Below are 19,348 nucleotides of genomic sequence, written 5' to 3' on the forward strand. Positions count from 1 at the left end.
TGCTGTTATGAGTCAGCGTAACATCATTAACTGTACTCTGCCAAAGAATTGTCACTAATAGTATGTGTTCATAAACCGCCGTTGTCTCTTCCGATGACGATGTTCCACTACACTTTCGTTTTCTTTGCGGTACATAATAACCCAGAGAAACATTTCATGAAACATGAGGCTAATAAACATATGATTACGACAAGCAGCATATGATTTGTATGATATTTTCATGTAATTTGGGCTATTTTTATAAGAATAGAGGATGTTTACATGATAAATGCTAAGCAGGTGTAGTAAATAACTTATTCTAAAATGCTACAAATAAACAAATTTCTGTCTCATCATTTGAAATCCCCATTAGATCGCAATCGGAAGTTATTACAAACACCCGAGGGTAGTTTACAGTGAGTTTTGAGTAAAAGCATGGTATTAATCTCATGAATTGTCATGTGTAGCTTGATGCTAATTGTAGCTAAAAATCACCTGTTACCCAGATACAGTTATATTTCATGATGTATGTTGTCAAAAGAATAAACATAAGTTGGAGAATGCGCAAGACATGTAATGCCAGAGTAAAGTAATGCAACAACTTACATTTGACAACGGCATTCTTGTCATCTTTTCTCCCTATAAAATCAAAGTAATTTCAATATTTCCAGCCGCTGAATGTAAGATTTTCCATATTCCAAGCTAGCTTGCTGCAATGGTGACATCATGTGCACGCGTGAGTTGTGAAGACTATGTAAATGAATCCAGGAATGATTTGATTTCAAATCAGTAGGGTTTGAAGCAACAAATATTACATGGTAATGAGCTATTTTATGGATGGTAACTGTAATATTATAACTGAAATCATTAGTAATTTGTTACACTACTGATTACTGCAGAAAGTAATGTTATTATGGTAATGCTTTACAGCCCAACACTGATTTTAACTAGATATGGTTCATGTGTACTAGGGGTAAAAGAGCCAATATAAATGTTTAGCTTTGAGAAGATGATCATTTTTGTCCATGGGAACAGCCGTTAAAATGAGCTGTTGCCAGTGTTAGGAAGGTTACTTTGGAAATGTAATAGGTTACAGATTACTAGTTGTCCTATTTAAAATGTAATACGTAGTATAACTATATATAAAAACTAGTAAAAATCTGCATACTATCCTTTTAACCACTATTTGTGTGTGAAGGGAAAATATTATACCATATAAGGCCTAATATTGAGTTCTTATTAACAGAAGCAAGAGTAGATTCTAGTTTCATTCTCACTGGCAACCCAAACAGACTCCTCCAGTGTAGCTCTCAGAACATGCATGTTTTTTGTTTGTTTTGTTTTTAAATAAAGTTATATTCCACCTAAAATTAATGTTAATATTCATTATAGGAGATGCTTCCTAAGGATTGACATTGATAGCATTTTAATAGTTGGCAGACATATTTTGCACTGTTATATTTGATTTTTACATTTCCAGCACTGGAACGCATTTTTATCACTCGCCATAGTGGCAGCTCTTAGACAGGTTGTAGCCTAAAGCTTTCAACGGCAATGTGGATTGATGTAATTGGCAAAGAGCCAATCAAAAGCATCAGGATAGTATCGCTTTACTAAACGGCCTTTAGATGGCAAGAGGCATCGTGCACATCAAAAACAGGAAAAGCCACAAATTTATATTATTCAAAGCCATTATTATTCAACATATCCTAGCTTTTTACAGAAAATATCCATATTTAACCCCCTTCGTAATCGTTAACATTTTTTTAAGTAACTAATTTAATTACACATTTTTTTTCTAACTGTAACGGATTACAGTTACATGTAACTCCTTTACTCTAGCCAGTTACTCTCCGACACTGGCTGTTGCTATATGACAACTGATATAAAATATAAAACTGAAATATAAAACTAAAAGGAAAGTGGGAATAGACAATTGTGTATAGATTAAACTTATTTGTCTTCTGACAAACTCTATGAAAAAAACTATAGAAACTTCTCCAATTAATAACTAAAGGCAAAAATCAATAGTGTCTGTTCTATATTTAACCATTATTGCTCTTATGTTACAAACCTCTCTGTAGACAATGATCCTCTCCTCTGGGGGTCATTCAAGCAGCTCAGCTTTTGATTAAGATATCCAGTCACTAAAGGGCTTTATATCGCCATGGTTACCATGCATCCTGCTACAATAAGTGGAGTTCATTTTTTTTCTTTCTTGCACCCACTTCTGTCTCTAAAAGGCAAGAGAAAATTGCTGTATAAGAGGTTGATTTGACTTTTTTATCTGAAAAGGATGTCTTTTTTCATTCAGTGTGGTCTTTGCATGTCTCAGCAATTATAACTGGGCCATGGATCCATAACCTATATAATAATAAATGTGTTTTTAATCTCTAGCTTAAACTGTGATGTCTTGGCCATCACTGTCCTTGTCAAAACAGCCCATTGATTGACATGAATTGAGCAAAAGTCATCAGATCATGTTACCTTCCTCCACTGATGTGATCTTGGGCTCAAACAATGTGATATAGTGCCATGACGATTCCTTCAGTGATCCTTATTTTCTAGGATTCACATATTATTGTTGCACTCTTGACATTGTGGCTATTGTTGCCTTGTTTGGCTGTGACTCTCCTTGTCTGACCTATCTAGACTTCCCTGGCAATGGCGGATAAGCCTCCACACACAGGTCTGATTGTCTAAATCAGCTTGCTAGCGGCAGAAGCAGGTCATTCTAGTTCAGTTTCATGACCTCAAGTGCTCCCTTTAAATCCTTAATCTTGTTAGTAGGTACTTCAAACACAGTGTTGTGATCTGGTTGTCCTTGATCATAAAGGGCGATCTCTAAAATGGGCACGGTGAGGGGTTGTTTGATGTGATCTGTTGTTATGTGATAATGTAAGAGGTATGATTCAGATATGATTATATGCATGTCTGTTCCTTACCACACTGTTGATTCCACATGTATCAGGGGTCTTTCAGAAGCAGGATTTGGATGCTACAAAAAGTCGTCGCAGAAATTGTGTGGTGTATATTTCACCACTCACTCTCTGTCTTCTCCCTTTAATTCCTCCCTCTCTTCTCTTATTTAAGCTGTGTCCGGTGTCGTGTGTGAGTTTTCCTCTCCAGCAGCCAGGCTTCTAATCTCCTGCTGTTACTGCTGGTTGTGCTGCAACCTGCTGGGCCAAGTCCAAATTCTGCTTGCTTCTCTACCTCCTGCCTTCATCCGCCCCTTCTTAGTCTCTCTGTCTGTTCCTTTACTTTTCAAGTATACCATTTCATTGAACATCTCAGATATCAGCAAAAAGAAATGTAGGTAGGACGCATGGACATAATTGTTTATTTATATATCCATTTCTTGTTGAGTTTATGTTGATGTCAAAAAATATTGCCCCTTGAATAGAAAAAAGAATATTAAAAACCATAACATTCTGAAATAAATATACTGTTTTCTATTTTAATATATTTTAAAAATGTCATTTATTCCTGTGATGGCAAAGCTGACTTTTCAGCAGCCATTACTCCAGTCTTCAGTGTCACATGATCCTTTATTTAATCATTCTAATATGCTGATGGTGCTCAATAAACATTTCTTATTATGTCAATGTTGAAAACAGTTATGCTGCTTAATATTTGTTAAAATTATTATTTGATGACTAGAAAGTCCTTTACTGTCACTTTTCAATTTAATACGAATTAATGCTGAAGACAATTAAGTTATTAGAAATCATCATTATTAGAAATCGTATATATTTTTTTTTCTGATTTCTGCAAAATCAAGTATTGGTCGATCTCTTTCTTTATCTTAATTTTTAAGACGAGGAACATCCAGGAATGTGTCTTCTTGAAAGCGAAATTTCTCCTTGCTTTTACTCTTTCTCAACCTCCTTATCTCTCTTTAGCTCATTCTCATTTGCCAAGGCTCTTGCTGGCTATTCCCCTGTGACAGGTCAGTCAATATTATCAGGTTAACCAGTGCCTCAGCGGGTCTAAAAGATGCTATAGGGAGAGTGCTAGTTCAGCCATCATGACATCATGTGTTTCCACATGCCACCTTTCAGCAGGTCACTAGCACACATCATCGCAGACATGCGGTTGTGCACAACGCCACTCCATCCTCATCCTGTCTTTTTAGTCTCAGCTCAGCCTGTATCCATGGAAACTGTATCCTGTGACATCTGTTGCCTAGTAAGCTGCTTGGAGGCAGAGTTTTGTTTCCTGTCTCTCCTTGGCAGAGGGAAGGCACCCTTTATTTATTTCTTTGTCCATTGTAACAAATGTGCACATTTGTAATTCCTGATTAGTGTGTCCATGTCCAGTTTAAACTTGAGATGTTTGAACTAAGTCCTAACACAGAGCAGAACTAAGCGATAAAGTGTTTATCAGTGAGATATTCACTTTATTTCACAAGATTTTGTCAATATTTCCAGGATATAATCTCTTGCATCAGTCACTGAATTATGTTATTGTACTATACAGAAATATATTAGGGCTGACAATTTAATATTTTAAATAAGATTATTGATTTAATTTAAAAATTAGAAAACACACACACACACAAACAATTATGCCCCCTGACCTATACATACATTTTCTGGCATCTGAGTAAATAATGCTTTAATTGCCACCAAACACTATATATATATAATTTTATTTTATTATTATTATTTATTTTTTTATTCAGTTTTATCTGCCACAATATAATGTCTTGAATTCTCAAACTGTGATTTAGGTACATGTAATTGTAGGCAGTATTCAATATTGTGCTGACTGTACTTTAACTTCAGTCATTAGGGAGGAAAAGACAGGTAGCTGTAAAAATGCAATCCATCTCTCTTATATCTGGATTGCAGCCACAACAGATGTGCAGCTGGAAAATGTTATATTCCATATGGGTGTTATACTGCAAAAAGGCGTACATTTCTAATGCTGGAATTGGACCCATTTGTTTGGCAGGGTGTTAGTTTAATTTATGTTTTCTACAGTTGTCATTTGATAGTGATGACTGTGGAGTGAGGCTTTTTTATGTGTAGGATTTTAGCTTGGCAATCTAGTTATAAAAAACTGCAGCTTAACAGCTGGTAGGAAAGACATTTTAGGGTTAAGAATGAAGAACTCAGATGGCTCCTGGTGCCTGCTCACGCTCTGGACACATTCGAGGTTCTTTTCATTTTTCTTATATAATGCTAACCTTGTAACTTTCTAATGTAATCTGTCCTCCATCAGAACACTGGTGATTTTAGCAGGTCTGAGATCATTAATGATGGGTAACTGAAAGTACCTCAGCAGAATGAGGCTTGAAATTGGGTTTAATTGGATTGGATGGTATATCCTTTATCTTAAACCAAACAAAAACAAATAATATAAAAAATACCACAGTAAAATAATCACATAAAAAATTAATGCACACAGAGAATTGATTCCTCTTTCGCATCAGACACATACACACAAAATCATGTTAAAATACAGCAAGTCTCAGCAAGTATTCTTGTAAACGCAGTCGGTTATGTCTTAAGTGGACGTAAAAAGTTGAGAAAGAAATCGGATGTGTATCATTATTGGATCTGTGCATTCGGTCTTAAAGTGACAGCAACCTATAAATACATGCTGTGTCTCAGTCATTAATGTTAATCAAACAACAAAACAAAGATTGATCTATATTTCATTTATACAGTGAACACTATAGTGTTATTTTACATTTAAGCCTAATTATTACATTTCTGTACCTGAATGCACAGTTAGACCTTACTTTATTTGTAACTTTGTTATAATGTATTTATCTATGCTTGTAATTAGTGTATTTGATCTATTTTTACTGACAGTTCACTTGCCTTTTATTAATTTTTGAACTGTATTAGTCAGGCTAGTAATTTTTGCTGTGATATTGATATACTTAAAGTGTGCTTTAAGTAATAAATAGAAGATATTGGCTCCTTCAATTCCGTAACCCCTTTTTACCAGGAGCTTGTATTTACTTTTACAACAACAGCTTGACTAAATTTTAACTAATTCAATTATGATTAGTTTAACTTGGCAAGCTAGAGTTTCAAAGTAGCTTCCTCAAAAAAAACTTCAGCTTATGATGTATAATCAGCAAAAATGCTTGCGCTTAATCATGCTTTTGCTATTTGCCGTAGGAATGTGAGCTCAGACGGCGCAGAGGCGCGCAGACGTTTGAGAGAGTGTGAGGGGCTGGTAGATGCCTTGCTGCATGCTCTGCTGTCTGCTGTGGGAAAGAAGGACATGGACAACAAGGTGAGTGTCTTAGCAGAAGCTGGAGCATGGATCCATCTTTGTTTAAACATTATACCATTTCTGTCTTAAAATTACATGGTTGTATGCAAAAACAAAACAATAAAACTATATATATATATATATATGCCATGGTTATAATATTGATATATTTTTAGCAATATTGAAATCGTGGCATTAATATTTTGATTAAATATTGTATTCAGTTCCCCCAACAATGAAACTTTTGTCAATATTTACTCACCCTCAAGTTGTTCCAACCCTGTAGGAATTTCTTTCCTCTGTTGAACAAAAAAAAAGATATTTTGAAGAGTGTTGGTAACCGGACAGTTGACGGCACCCAGTACTTTTTTTTTTCCTATATGAAAGTCAATGGCTACTGTCAACTGTCTGGTTGGGTCTATCCCTTGACATCCAAATTAGCCAAATAAGTGAGTGTTGTAAAATGCAGTCTACTGTTGCTAAACTGTAGGACGTGCTTGATAATAAACAGTATTATTAAAAGCACATTAACCAAGAAAGAGATACTGTTCCCTAGTCGGCTTTATGTGTGCGCACTACGAGACCTATTTCTGTTGAAGGCTGTTACTTATCTCAATACAAATGTCAGTGCATCTTCCTAAAAAAAACTAAAGCACTGTTTACTTAATTTGTATTTTTGTTCTGTTGTATTTTTTGTCGGCTTGGTTTGTAATAAGTTTCTTTATTCTTATTATTTTGCTGACTGTAACTGTTTTGAGGACTTAATACTTACATTAATTAACCTAGTATAGGTTTTTGCTGCAGTATCGATAATTGTCATGAAATAAGACTTTGATCACCTATAATCATGTTACATAATCGTGATTTCAATATCGACCAAATAATTATGATTTTTTTTCAATAACCAAGCAGCCCTTCTTAGTGGATATGTTTATGCCACTGGCCCCATGATCTTAATTAGAAACAGAGTGATCTTGTATCATCTTGAAAGAGTGATCATTTGTGATCATGACTGCCTGGCTGTACATTATCCCACTTGTAAATCGGCTACTTATGAAATAAATAAATAAATAAAAGAACACAAAATATTGATCTGAGTGTAAATGGTTGATGAGACATGAAGCCAGCACAGTTATGTCATTGGCATTTTATTATTATAAAATTGTTATTATTAAAATGTTTATTTACTCTTTATTAGACAAATACTCACATTTATAATATACTTTTATTTTTTATATGTTTTTTTAATATCTTTTATATTATAATATATATATGTTTCATGTTGATTTTTAAAAGCCTGAATGAAATAAAAGGTATTTTCCCCTCTATATTTCATTTCTTTCAATATTTCTCTCTTGCTGTCTCTTAGTCTGTGGAGAATTGTGTTTGCATCATGAGGAACCTGTCTTACCACGTGCACAAGGAGATTCCAGGCGCTGAGAAGTTCCAGGACCCCTCGGCTCTTCAGGGCCCCGGCTCTGCTGGCACTCAGAGGAAGAAGAAAGATGACGCAGGCTGCTTCGGAGGAAAGAAGGCCAAAGGTCATTATTGTATTTTTCTTCATCTCATCTAAGTGCTTTAGACTTCTAAAACAGTACTGAGCACCTTTATATCATTGAGCCTTTTATCATCAATAGCTGAATTCTTCCATCTGCAGCAGGTTCATGGAGGGTAGTATGATTTACACAACATCATAAATATGTTCAGTGCTAGCAGATAATAGGAAGCTAAATGATGCTTGAGTCTATGTGTTTGGCCTGTGCTCTATTGTGGCTCATGATTCATAACTGGAGTGTGTGTCTGGGGTATCAATGTTGAATCAATATTCATCTTTAAATGGATGTGGGTGTAGGTTCAGTGTCTGTAGTGCTACACTGTCTGAGTTGAATCAGTTCTTCCAAACGATGCACTTGTGTTGTAAATACAATGCCAGGAGAGGAGATTCATTTCCAGGTTCCAGATGACTTTTTAAAATCTATTTCTTCTATTTTTTATCCAGATTGTTGTTCTCTCAAATTAACTGATGAGAGACCTCTTGAATATATTAATGATTTGAATTAGCGAATTGATTCTCGAACTGACCTATAAGGGAACTCATCAAACAACCTGAAGGAGCAAAAAAGCAAGAATGTGCTCAAACCACTAAGAAGACAACATAGATGGCATACTGTGCCTCCTGGACCTTTTTAAATGAGGTTTGTTTATCTGTCAGTGGCCCTGCAGAAGTACTTTGAAAATGCAAGTGACCTATATTTGCACCATAAAATGCCCTGAACAAAAATTAAGAGATGTTTTCCCAGCAAGCTATTTAGACAGATCCCTGGTCCCAGCAAAATCTTACCCAAGTTAAAAGGCTGATTTAGTCTTGTTCACAAAACACATAAAGTTTAGGTTGCCATGTTGGCTTAATGCAAATTTAAGCAGAAAGTGTGTCGTTTCAGCACCACTATCATGTTAGAAATGATTAAAGTGAATGACTAAATGAAATTATTAAAGTGTGTTAAAATGTCATATAGATTACACTGGCATTCAAAAATCTGGGGTCAGTATTTTATTTTAAAGAAATTAATGATTTTATTCAGCAAGGATGCATTCATTTGAGCAAAAGTATAGACATACAGTATGAGTACACACATGCATGTCTCATTATATTATTAACCTTTTACCAAAATCAAGATCAAATAGTTAAAATGTTTTTCATCAGCAAATTTCTGAGAATTTCAGACATACGTGTTGTCAGTCATTAGAATGGCCACATCCGAGGCAATGTTTTCATCAATTTAGGTGATAAAGATATTATTGCAGCTACTGTAAATTATCACTCAGTTTTTTTTGTTGTTTTTTTGCTTATGCTTCTTTTTTTCCTCTTATGCTAAGAGAAATAAATATTTCACAAACATTTGATAAAATTGTACTGACCCCACGCTTTTGAACGGTAGTTCTTTGTGTTTTCACTTAGGAGTAATGATCCTCAGCAATCAAAGAGGTGACAGACGTTCGTAAGACTGTACTATTAAACTGAATGTGTTGATTTTGAGGTGGTTAGCTGAACATCCTGACTTTGACACAAGTACATTCTTGAAACAGTTTATCTACCATCACAGTAGTTGACCTGAAAGTGAAAACTGTCCATAGAAGACTGATTATGCAAATGGCCACTATAGCAACCCAGCAGCAACTCTGAGAATGCAGCACACACTTGTTACATTATCAATTGTTCTGACACATTGCAGAACACAATGGCGCATGGAATATGTGAATATTCTAACTTTCTTGTAACCATTCAGTGAATTTGCTCCAAAGAGCTGTGCAACATGATTAACTCTTTTTCACTTGAGAGAACTAATGGAACTGACTTTCTCCTAAACTTTATAATTTTTATAAACACTTTATTCTTTCCCTATTTACTTTTAAGTGGTTCACAAATAAGTTCTGTCTGCATTAATAAACACACTCTCTGAATCTCCTCTCTTCTTCCCCTGCCTGCTTTCTTTCCTTATTGGTATTGCTGCTGTAGAGGAATGGTTTAATCAAGGTGAGTGTCTCTTCCTGCTTTTCCTCTGTCTGTCTGTTTCTCTCAGCATACACTCACTAATACCTCCCCTTTGCACTCTTTCAACTTTCATTCTTAAACGTTCCTCTCTTCAAGGAAATGTCAAACCTGTACCGATTTAGCCAGTTCAAAGATCCTTTCAGCTGGCATAGATGTCTGCGTGTCTGTTGTAATCTGTTAACGAGGCCTGGCTTTTACATTCTGTCTTCTTGCCCATTGCTTCAAAGGGATAGTTCACCCAAAAATGTCATTATTTACTCACCCTCATGTTAATCTAAACCTGTATGACTTTTGTTTTCTTGCATAGAAGACTAAAGGAGATGTTTAACAGAACGTTCACATAGCTTTTTTCATACAATGAAAGTGAATGTTGACCAGAGGCTGTCAAACACACAGTAAAAAGGTCAAAAAGGGCCATAGTGCAGTCCATGTGATATTATCAACAAAAGATGCTCAATATCTTTGCTGGCAAAAAATCCTATGATAAATATATTTTTGTTACATTGTTTTTTGTATTTTGTTTTATTTATTAGTTAAAAATTTGACAAATCTTTAAAACAATATTAATTTAATGAGAAGCAACACTGCATAAAATATTAAGACTTGTTTTCATAAATTGTATCTTGTCTTGTGCACAGATTTTTAAAAAAGATTTTTGATTTTTAGAGTGCAAAAAAAATCTGTCAGTATCTTATGCAGTGTTGCTTCTCAAGTAAATTTATCTTGTTTTTAGAATTTTTAAAGGAAAATAAATATATAAAAAAAGATTAATTAATCTGTGTAATTTATTCTTTCATTTATGATTTCATTCTGATACTAAACATTCACTAAAATATTCAATTTGTAGAAATAAGATGTTAAATGCTTCAGTGAAGGTTTTCACTGAAAAAATGGCTTTGGTTTTGGTCTTTTCCTGTAATATTGTGGCTTCAGAGCACTTAAAGTAACACTATGTAGTTTTTCAGCCTTCATTATATATTTCCAAGACCCTTGTGATGGTACATCGACTTACAATAGGTTGAATGACACGTCTGCCTTAGCCTGACAGTGTCTGTATCGCTTTTACTGGCACTATGTAACTTCGGGTTTCGGGTAGGAACCCGAGCATAAAAAAAACTACAAAATTCGACTCCTTTACAGCTTACGTCACTTCCCCCACTTCCTCAGATTCTGACGTGAGAGCCCAACTAGCGTTTGATACCCGTCTGTAAGTTGTTTTAATGACCAAAGCAACAACTAAAAGGAAGAAAGCAAAGGTTTTGTCAGAGGAGACTAAAAGAAGAAAAAGGGAGAGTGACAAATTAAAAGACCGGACGAGGATCACTATTGGAGGGAGAGCAAGACAGTTTGAAGACGGTGAGAGTGTGCGCGCGCGCGACCGGCTCTCTCTGCTCGTTCTTTCAGTAACATGCACCCTGTCACAAGCGCAGCATTCAGTCATCTGTAAAGTGTTTATAAATTTATAAATAAATCAGGGAGTCAGGGAGCTGACTATCGCGCGAAATGTAAAAGGCTGAATAACATGGCCTGGCCATGTTACGGAATCTATCTGGTCCTCCATTTATCTTCATGAATCAAGTAATGCTAGTAGAGTAGCGAATTATCAATCTGGTAGCTACACTAACATGCTAGTTTACGATGGCTATAATAAATAATCTTTCAGGATAACTATCCTAATGACTGCAGGCTGATGTGTTTGTGTATTTATTTTTCTGGTGAAAGTGTCTTGACTCAGGCTATAATGCAAATCGATTTTCAAATTTGAAGATTCATCGATGGTAGCTTGATATTATAATATTGACGATATATGGCTATTACCTACCACACAAACATTGAATTGAATTAGCATATCCGTTATATAAAACAGTAGATAATAGGCTACTATAATGACGCTGTCTTGTAAACGTGAGCTACGCGATCTTTTGACGTTTGAAAAAAATAAAACCCATGAATTATATTCATATGACATGCTGAAATATATGCCAATGTACCTGGGATGAAGACATTTCACACGCAACGAGAACTCAAGACAGTATCGGCTTGTCAACAAATGCACACGTGTATCGCCTGGTGTAACCATGACAGATTTTACGACAGTAGTAGAAGACAATACTGTTTCCCAACTGTAGGGGGACCCCGAGAGCAAAAACCGCAAAAACGACATAGTGTTGCTTTAATATGCTGTGTGTGTTTCATGTGGACTATTTTTAAGATGCTTTTTGTTGTTTTTGGAGCATGTCAAATATGTTTGGAACAATATGAGGGTGAGTAAATAAAGGCAGAACGTCCATTTGTACATGTAGATGAACTGTCCCTTTAACATGTTCTCTGTGTGTGATAGTGGAGTAGTGTTCATTACTTTACTCTGTTATAGACAGCCGTCCTCCATGACAGAAGTTTTTCATTTTTAATTGGGGGGTTCCACTCTTGGGAGCTGGTGTCAAGAGTTGTCTCTGCATATGTGTAGTAGCTAGATTTATGTCTGGCACGTCTGTGACTGTATGTTTCTGAGACTTGGGTCTATTTGACATTTTCATACCAGTAAATTCCGTCTCTTATAGAGTGACACTTACAACTGCTCTCTCTGTCTTGTTCTCTCACGCTCTCTCACTCTGCCTTCTCCTTCTTCACTTAGGGAGGAAAAACGGAGAGCATGACAAAAACTATGACACGTTGGACCTACCCAAGCGCACAGAACCCACTAAAGGTACGTCTTTATTTGACACCACCGAATTATTACATCTTTAAGCTGCCACTCTTCTGAAAAAGGGACAGGAAAAGACCTGACTCTTTGGTCTCTTTTAAAAAGAGAGAAATCTGTCATGGAAGGCAGGTGAAGTGAATTCCAGTAAGATGCAGTCTAAAAATAGCCCTCTTTAGTATAAACCGTACCGAGGGTTATACCACACAAAATTATGGGAAATTAAGCTCTTTTCCAAAACTTAGTGAGCTGCCTACTGAGGATTATATGGCATCACATGCACACTTCTGTGAAATCTGTTCCAAAAGTTAGGCTTCTTAATGATACCTTGATTTGAGAAATTTACTGTAAAGGTAATCCCAGAATGCATCGTGACAAGCTCAAAGATGAGAGAAATGCACTACCTTTCAAAAGTGACAGTAAAGACCTTTGCTACAATGCTATGATTTTTTTTTATATCAAATAAGTGCTGTTCTTTTAAACTTTCCATAAATTACCATTTAAAAGAACGTTGTGCATTGTGTCATTACAGCATCAGAAACATTTTAGAATATTTACTATTAAATTGACATGCGTCAAAACAATTTGTTGACAAATTTTTGTTACATGCTATTTGTTAAATGTTTGTTTAATATTTGTTTAATGAAGATAATCGTTGGTGCTGACATGGCATAAAATAACTATAAATTAAAAAAAAAAACGCGCTAGAAATGCTGCAGATTCCAAATATGTCACTTATACGGTTCCAAGACTGTTAGGATGCTACATTAGTAGGCTGTAGGCAGTGAGCTTACCAAGTTTTGAAGCAGAGCTTTGGTTTTCACAAAGTGCATTGAGTCCACATCAGCATACAGAGATCCTCTGAGAATCCCAGGTATCAGGTAACAATACTCTTCTGCCTAGGCCTTTTATCATTATGACAAACACAGCCGTTATCTTCAGTGGCAGAGTGTAGTCAATGTATTTTAGTGCAACTGATATCCTTGACCAAGTTCATCCAAATAGAATGAGGCTTATTAACCCTCAGAAACACGCCAGATTGAGACTGTTCTGGTTTAAACCATCTGTGTGTGAGATGGATATTCAAACCTTTAGCTTGTAATTGTCTGCAAATTAATCATAAGGCATGCAGGTTAAGGGAGAATTTAGACGTGTTGATGTGTTGCAATGTAGTGAAACAGAACAGGGGTCTCGAGACTAGACTTGCTGTCTTAAAAACCCTGAAAAACAGCAGTCTGTGTGGCAATGGCCATAGATGTCCGTCTCTATTTACACCCCCTCAACAGTCATCAGGGAGCCACTCAATACCTCTTTCCTTCTGACAGACTGGGATCTAGGATCATTTTACCTTTGAGCTCTACTTAGTGGGAGAGGAAGATGTTTTATTGAGGCTCATTTTTTATGTATTACTATAGATGAGCCACAAAGAGGGATGAAAAATGAATCATTTTTAGATGACCTGATTTTTTTTCTATGAGTCTGTGGATATTTGCTTGTGAAGACATCCCATTAAAGAGGAGAAATACTGTTTACTGATCTCCCACTCATGAGAGGACCATAATTTGTGTTGTCGGGCCGTAAAAGAGAAAGATAAAAGTGGATGAATAAATAGGGATACTGCTAAATCAAATATAGTGATTAAGCTTTAGTAGAGAGGTCCACATGAGGAAGAACAGTAGCTCACGAGCAGGAATCTGCAGAGTTTGTCTGCACAGATTTTGGGGGGGAAGTCTGTGAAATTATTTGGTCTTTCTTGAGTCCATGATGATGGATGAATTATCAAACAATTGTATACATACTGTACATTTGTATGTAATATTTCTTTGGTGTTTCTTGAGTCGATGAAGATGGATAAATTATCAAACAAAGTTATTTGTACAGTTGTATTTAAGATTTGTGACTGAGAAATGGAATATAAACAAAAAATGCAAAGGTCTTTCATTTACGGTTCTAACAATTTTGGTCTGTAAGATTTTGCTTTAAAGTGATAAATAGTGAAAGTAAAGAAAAGTAAAGTAAATAAATATTTCAGTGAAGAACATTTTATGTCAAAGAAATTATTTTGAACTTTCTGTTCATCAGAAAATCTATTTATGTTTATGTAAGAAATGATTGACATTTGGCCGTTGCACAAAAATAATGCACACCCGAAGTGGTAATTCTGAAGTAGCAAAGCGGCCGTTACTAGAGGTTCGGGTTTGTAACTAAAGAAAAATGAAAGAAAAAATATATACAACCACAACAACACAGCGTCAGTGAGAGGAACTTCAGTGCAGCTGGACTAACTTTTAATCAGAGGAGGACGGCGCTGAAACCATCGGCTGTCGATGCCATTCTCCTCATAACTCAGACTGAGGAGGATATATTTGTGTAAATAGTTGTGCAATACTTGAAGTTCGAAGTTTTGGATCCAAAAAGGAATTTATGTTACTGTTACACCTGTTCACCCAGCAATCTTTCATAATTGGTAAGTACTGTACATGCTTTTTCTGTTTTGCTCCTGTGTGCTGACTTCTGAGGGGGGCGCTGTGCTTTGATGAAACTGCGTTTGTTTACATATATACTTGATTAATGACTGTTGCATGCAATCCTAAAAATACAGAATTTTGCAAAAAGTTATTTGTTGTGAGAAACCAATTTCGGGTACGGGCCGGGTTCGAGCTTCAGTTTAAAAGCCTGTGCAGACCTCTTTCCATTACACCTCGGGTGTGCATAATTCTTCTAATAATTCAACAGCCCGGACTCAGAGTCAATTATTCCGCTTATATTAGAGTTGCGACACCTCAAGACATTGATATGTTTTTATTTCAAGACATTTATAAGGTTTTTGTACGTAAAACCCTCTTGTGTATCTAATTTCTTGAGTATCTTTCAAAATGTCATTTTAGAGCAAGTAACGGAAGCTTGAGCCATTGATATGCAGACTAATGAAGTTATAAGAGAGAGACAAAAAAAGTAACCGCATGAATTACCGTTACAGCTCTCAACAGTGTTTGGCAGCAGCGTCTCTACTAAGTAAGTTTACTAAACTGTAAGTTTAACTGCTTCAAGAACAGCAACGTTACTACCTAGCTACTGAGAAATGTTATGTAGCTTTTCAGTTGGGAATATATTTTGCTGATAAAGTCGCGGGGCAGTGGCAGCAGCGCTGACAACTTTCTGTGTACGTGAATGTTTCCATCTGTGTGTCTGTACTGTATGTGTGGCTTTTGTATGGGAAAGAGAGTGTGCTTTCCATAGATAATAAAAAGCAATTTTGTGGGAAATATTTTGTCATTTGTATCCTATGATCAATGTCACTGTGGATTTCAGATTATTACTGTTGCATTGTATCCAATAAGTGCTGTATTGGTAAGCAGGAGACTGGCTTTTGAATAGTAGTGTAAGTATCTACACATTTTTAGGTTTAAAACACTTTAGTACATCTTGACTTCATAGGTGTTACAATCCTGCGGAAATCTTACATTGTTCTCTGTGGACACAGATTCTGTGAGAGCCTGCTCAAAGTTTTGTGTGTCTGTGTCTGAATGTGCTGACTATTGCAGAACTCAACAAAGCCATGTTTGTGTGAGTCTACTGGTGTGTGTTTTCACTTTTCTCACACTGCTTTGAGTCCAGTTGACCCTCCAGATACAAACAACAGTCAGGTATTAGTTTGTAAATATTTTAAGGGGCTTTGTTTTTCACAGAACGTTTGCTATTGATTGTTTCACAAAGTAAATAATAGATGCTGGTCAGGAGATTCAAGGAGCAGTTCCAGCTGTGCAATAGCAATAGCATTTTCATGTCTCACTTCAAATTAACCTCTGTCTCATTAACATGCAAAACGGGGATTATTGATCTAGATTACAATTCAGTTTATCGATGTAAGCTGATTTTACCTTTTTATAGCAAGTCAAGCGAGCAGATGAGCTTTGCACCACAACTTATACTTGCGCCACAGATTATACCTAAAGTATGATTCAGATGGGACGTAAATTAAAAATCCCCTCTCCTCATCCACTTTGCGTAGTTTTATTTATGTCCTTTCATCACACCTTTTATATTCTGTAAAAAACGTATTTATTAGTATTTATTTATAGGCATCTGAATGCACTGGGCTTTGTGTTTCCTGTAGACATAAGACATAAACCTGTGTAAGAATTGAGAAATGCCGGGCAGTCTGGTTGAGGAAGGACCACTCCCAAGAAGACAAAGGACCTTCCTGGAAATTAACATTTGACTCTCTCTTGAGAAACTAGCATCCCCTAGTCAATCACCTTCCTCATGTTGTCTCTCTCTCTCTCACACGCTGATATCACCAGATATTCACCCAAAAATATATATGGTTTAGTGTGAATAATTATCATACAGTATTATACATGTTTGGTATCATTTGAAATGTCTCAGTGCGACTGGTACAAATGTATCATTCCCAAAGAAGTAAACCAAAAGGTAATAAAGTTCTTTAGGGTTTAGAGATAACTTGCACATAGAGGAGGGGTGGGTCCTCCTGGCAAATGGCATTCTGCTCCCAAAAAGGTGTAAACTCTGAATGCAAATTCCGATTGAAAAGAGGTTTCTGCCTTGGTCTGAGTATATACTGTAGGGAGATGCTGAAGAAGGCTCGTGGCGATTCTGTTCCTCAGATCAGCCCATCATTTTGAAGGACCTCAAAGACTTCAGCATTATGTATTTTCTAAATGTCAGGTTTAGCCTACATCTTTTACTCTTTATCTCTGAGCATTCAATGTTATGATATTGATTATCTTTGAACTGATTATGAAATTGGCACGATAAATTTACCTTACATAATAAATTGTTAAATTTGATTTTATTCCGACAGACATTGAAATTGTTTTCCCAAGTAGATTAAACGGATTTGTATGTTACCGCAAGTTTTGTGTCAGATTAGTGACAACTAATATTTGGCACTAATTCAAGTGTACGTGTTTTGCAAGGACAAGAAGTGAATTTCCGTTTAGGAGCAGCAAAAGTGTTGCTTGACCAACCTAAATCTGGCTGTGTCTTACCTCTGTTTTAATTTAATGTTACTTTAGATAAGTGTACGTGGGAAACCACGGCATGGCCAATCCAAAGCTGTTATAAGACGAATAAAGTTGGTTGACTTATATCTGCAGTCGTGGCCATACCTCTACTGAAGTAAACGTTACTTTAATTTCAGGTGTATGCAATCACGGGGGCTGTACCAAAGTATCTTTGATTGTGTAAGCGTGAATGCGACCGATCTCAGGTATATAGCAAGTACCTCTGTTTAGATGGCGAAATTTTGATTGAGAGATCCACGTTAAACAAGGCGTGAGGACCTCTGAGCGACATAGCTTCCTAATATGAATGTGTCAAATATAAGTAAAGAGTTAAATAGAACAATCAAATGTATTGCTAAACTATTATATAATTGACCAATAACCAGTAGGCAATTTAGCTTAAATTTGAGGTCCGATATAAAAGGGTGTCAGATGAAAGCTTAAATGGAATTAAATTACTTTGCCACACGGAAAGACAGTAACACGCAGAGACCTTCACTCGTTCTATCGGATGTCGCCTTTGGACCGATGTTGACGGGCTCACTCCTGCACTTGTTTGAACAGGAAAAATAATCTCTCCTTACTCTTTGCTGAGAAGTAATGAATACGCAAGGATTCACATTTGTCCATGAGAATAGGATTGGGGTTGAGAGAAGGCAGGAGATCAGATGAATAGTAAGTCTGATCTGATGTCAGATGGGGATTAAGATGCAATAAATAGAACAGGGTAACTGAGTTTGCATCTATTTTGAGCCTCTCTCCCTCTGTGTGATATATCCATATATCATAACCGTGTGCTTGAGAGGCTGCTGTGACAGCTAATAGTATTGAGGGATTTTGGTTGCTTAGCTAAACCTGAGACACACAGCCATGGTTTATTCACTGAGCATCTTTGTTGCGTTTTATGCATCGATAATTTGATTTCAAAGAGGACCTGTTGGAAAACTAGACAGCATTAAAGAAACAAAGGCTTCTCACCGATTGGAAAAAGAGACAGGAGAGAATTAATTAAGGATTCTGAGGGAGATGAGAATGACAATGAGGGAACAATGGGTTTTTTCCCAAAATACTATGAGCTCGCTGTCTACTGCCTACATAGGCAGTTGACTTATGAGGCTGTATCCTAATAGTGTTGTATAATTGTAGTTATAGTATAAATATTTTATTAAACGTGTTTTAAACTATTATAAATTATAATTTTTTTTTTTAATTACATAATTTTCCCCACTAAGCTCATTGAAATGGATTTTGAGTTATTTCAGAAGGAATGCATGAAATCACATGGATTAACTGCGTTGACCAACAGAAAGCTGCTTGATTTGAAAGTGACTCCTGTATGAGCTGTGTTTCATACATTGCTACAATATTAACAGTAGGCAATGGACCTTGATGTGACCTCTAGTGTCATGAGTGTGCCTATGATCCTTTAAAAGCAGTTCATCAGGTTGTGGAGCAGAGCTAATGAGTAAATGTTCTTTGGTCTTAACTGAAATGGCATTTACTATGCTGTAGAGGTTACAGAAGGTGAATATTAATACGCCTATTGTGTTTCTTAGCTCTTAATTTAAACAATGCAGTGAAGCCATTGTTGTATTCCATAAAACCACCTTAACAGAGTCTTGCGAGAGATGAAGACATGGAATTAATTGCATGTCAGTTTCTTTTTCCCTTCTCTGGCTTATTGCTTTTTTTAAGCCCTCTGATTCCCATAACATGGTGACATCAGGTGGAGGAAATGATGATGAATCATGTTTACTGTGTTCCGCTGTGGTTCCTCCTGCCCCTGAGCAGCACGCTTTACACAGAGTCCAACTTGTTTACAGATGAAACCTCTAAAATTAAAACCTAAGCTTT

At 36.2% G+C, this 19,348-nt stretch overlaps 1 protein-coding gene across 50 annotated transcripts in view; it reads left to right on the top strand.

Annotated features, from left to right (window-relative positions):
* Positions 1-19,348, top strand: part of arvcfb (ARVCF delta catenin family member b) — a 236,940-nt gene that overhangs the window by 193,480 nt on the left and 24,112 nt on the right. For 32 of the 50 annotated variants that reach the window (XM_077240966.1, XM_077240957.1, XM_077240978.1 and 29 more), the window contains 4 exons: positions 6,117-6,234; positions 7,583-7,754; positions 9,731-9,748; positions 12,402-12,473. In XM_077240966.1, coding sequence (XP_077097081.1) covers positions 6,117-6,234; positions 7,583-7,754; positions 9,731-9,748; positions 12,402-12,473 — 380 coding nt within the window. Of the gene's footprint in view, positions 1-6,116; positions 6,235-7,582; positions 7,764-9,730; positions 9,749-12,401; positions 12,474-19,348 lie in introns of all 50 variants that reach the window. The other 18 variants (XM_077240979.1, XM_077240976.1, XM_077240973.1 and 15 more) reach the window with 2 other exon arrangements.

The sequence above is a fragment of the Siphateles boraxobius genome, unplaced genomic scaffold, assembly GCF_051911475.1.
Source record: "Siphateles boraxobius isolate OS27281-9 unplaced genomic scaffold, OSU_SipBor_1 24, whole genome shotgun sequence".
Lineage (NCBI taxonomy): Eukaryota > Metazoa > Chordata > Actinopteri > Cypriniformes > Leuciscidae > Siphateles > Siphateles boraxobius.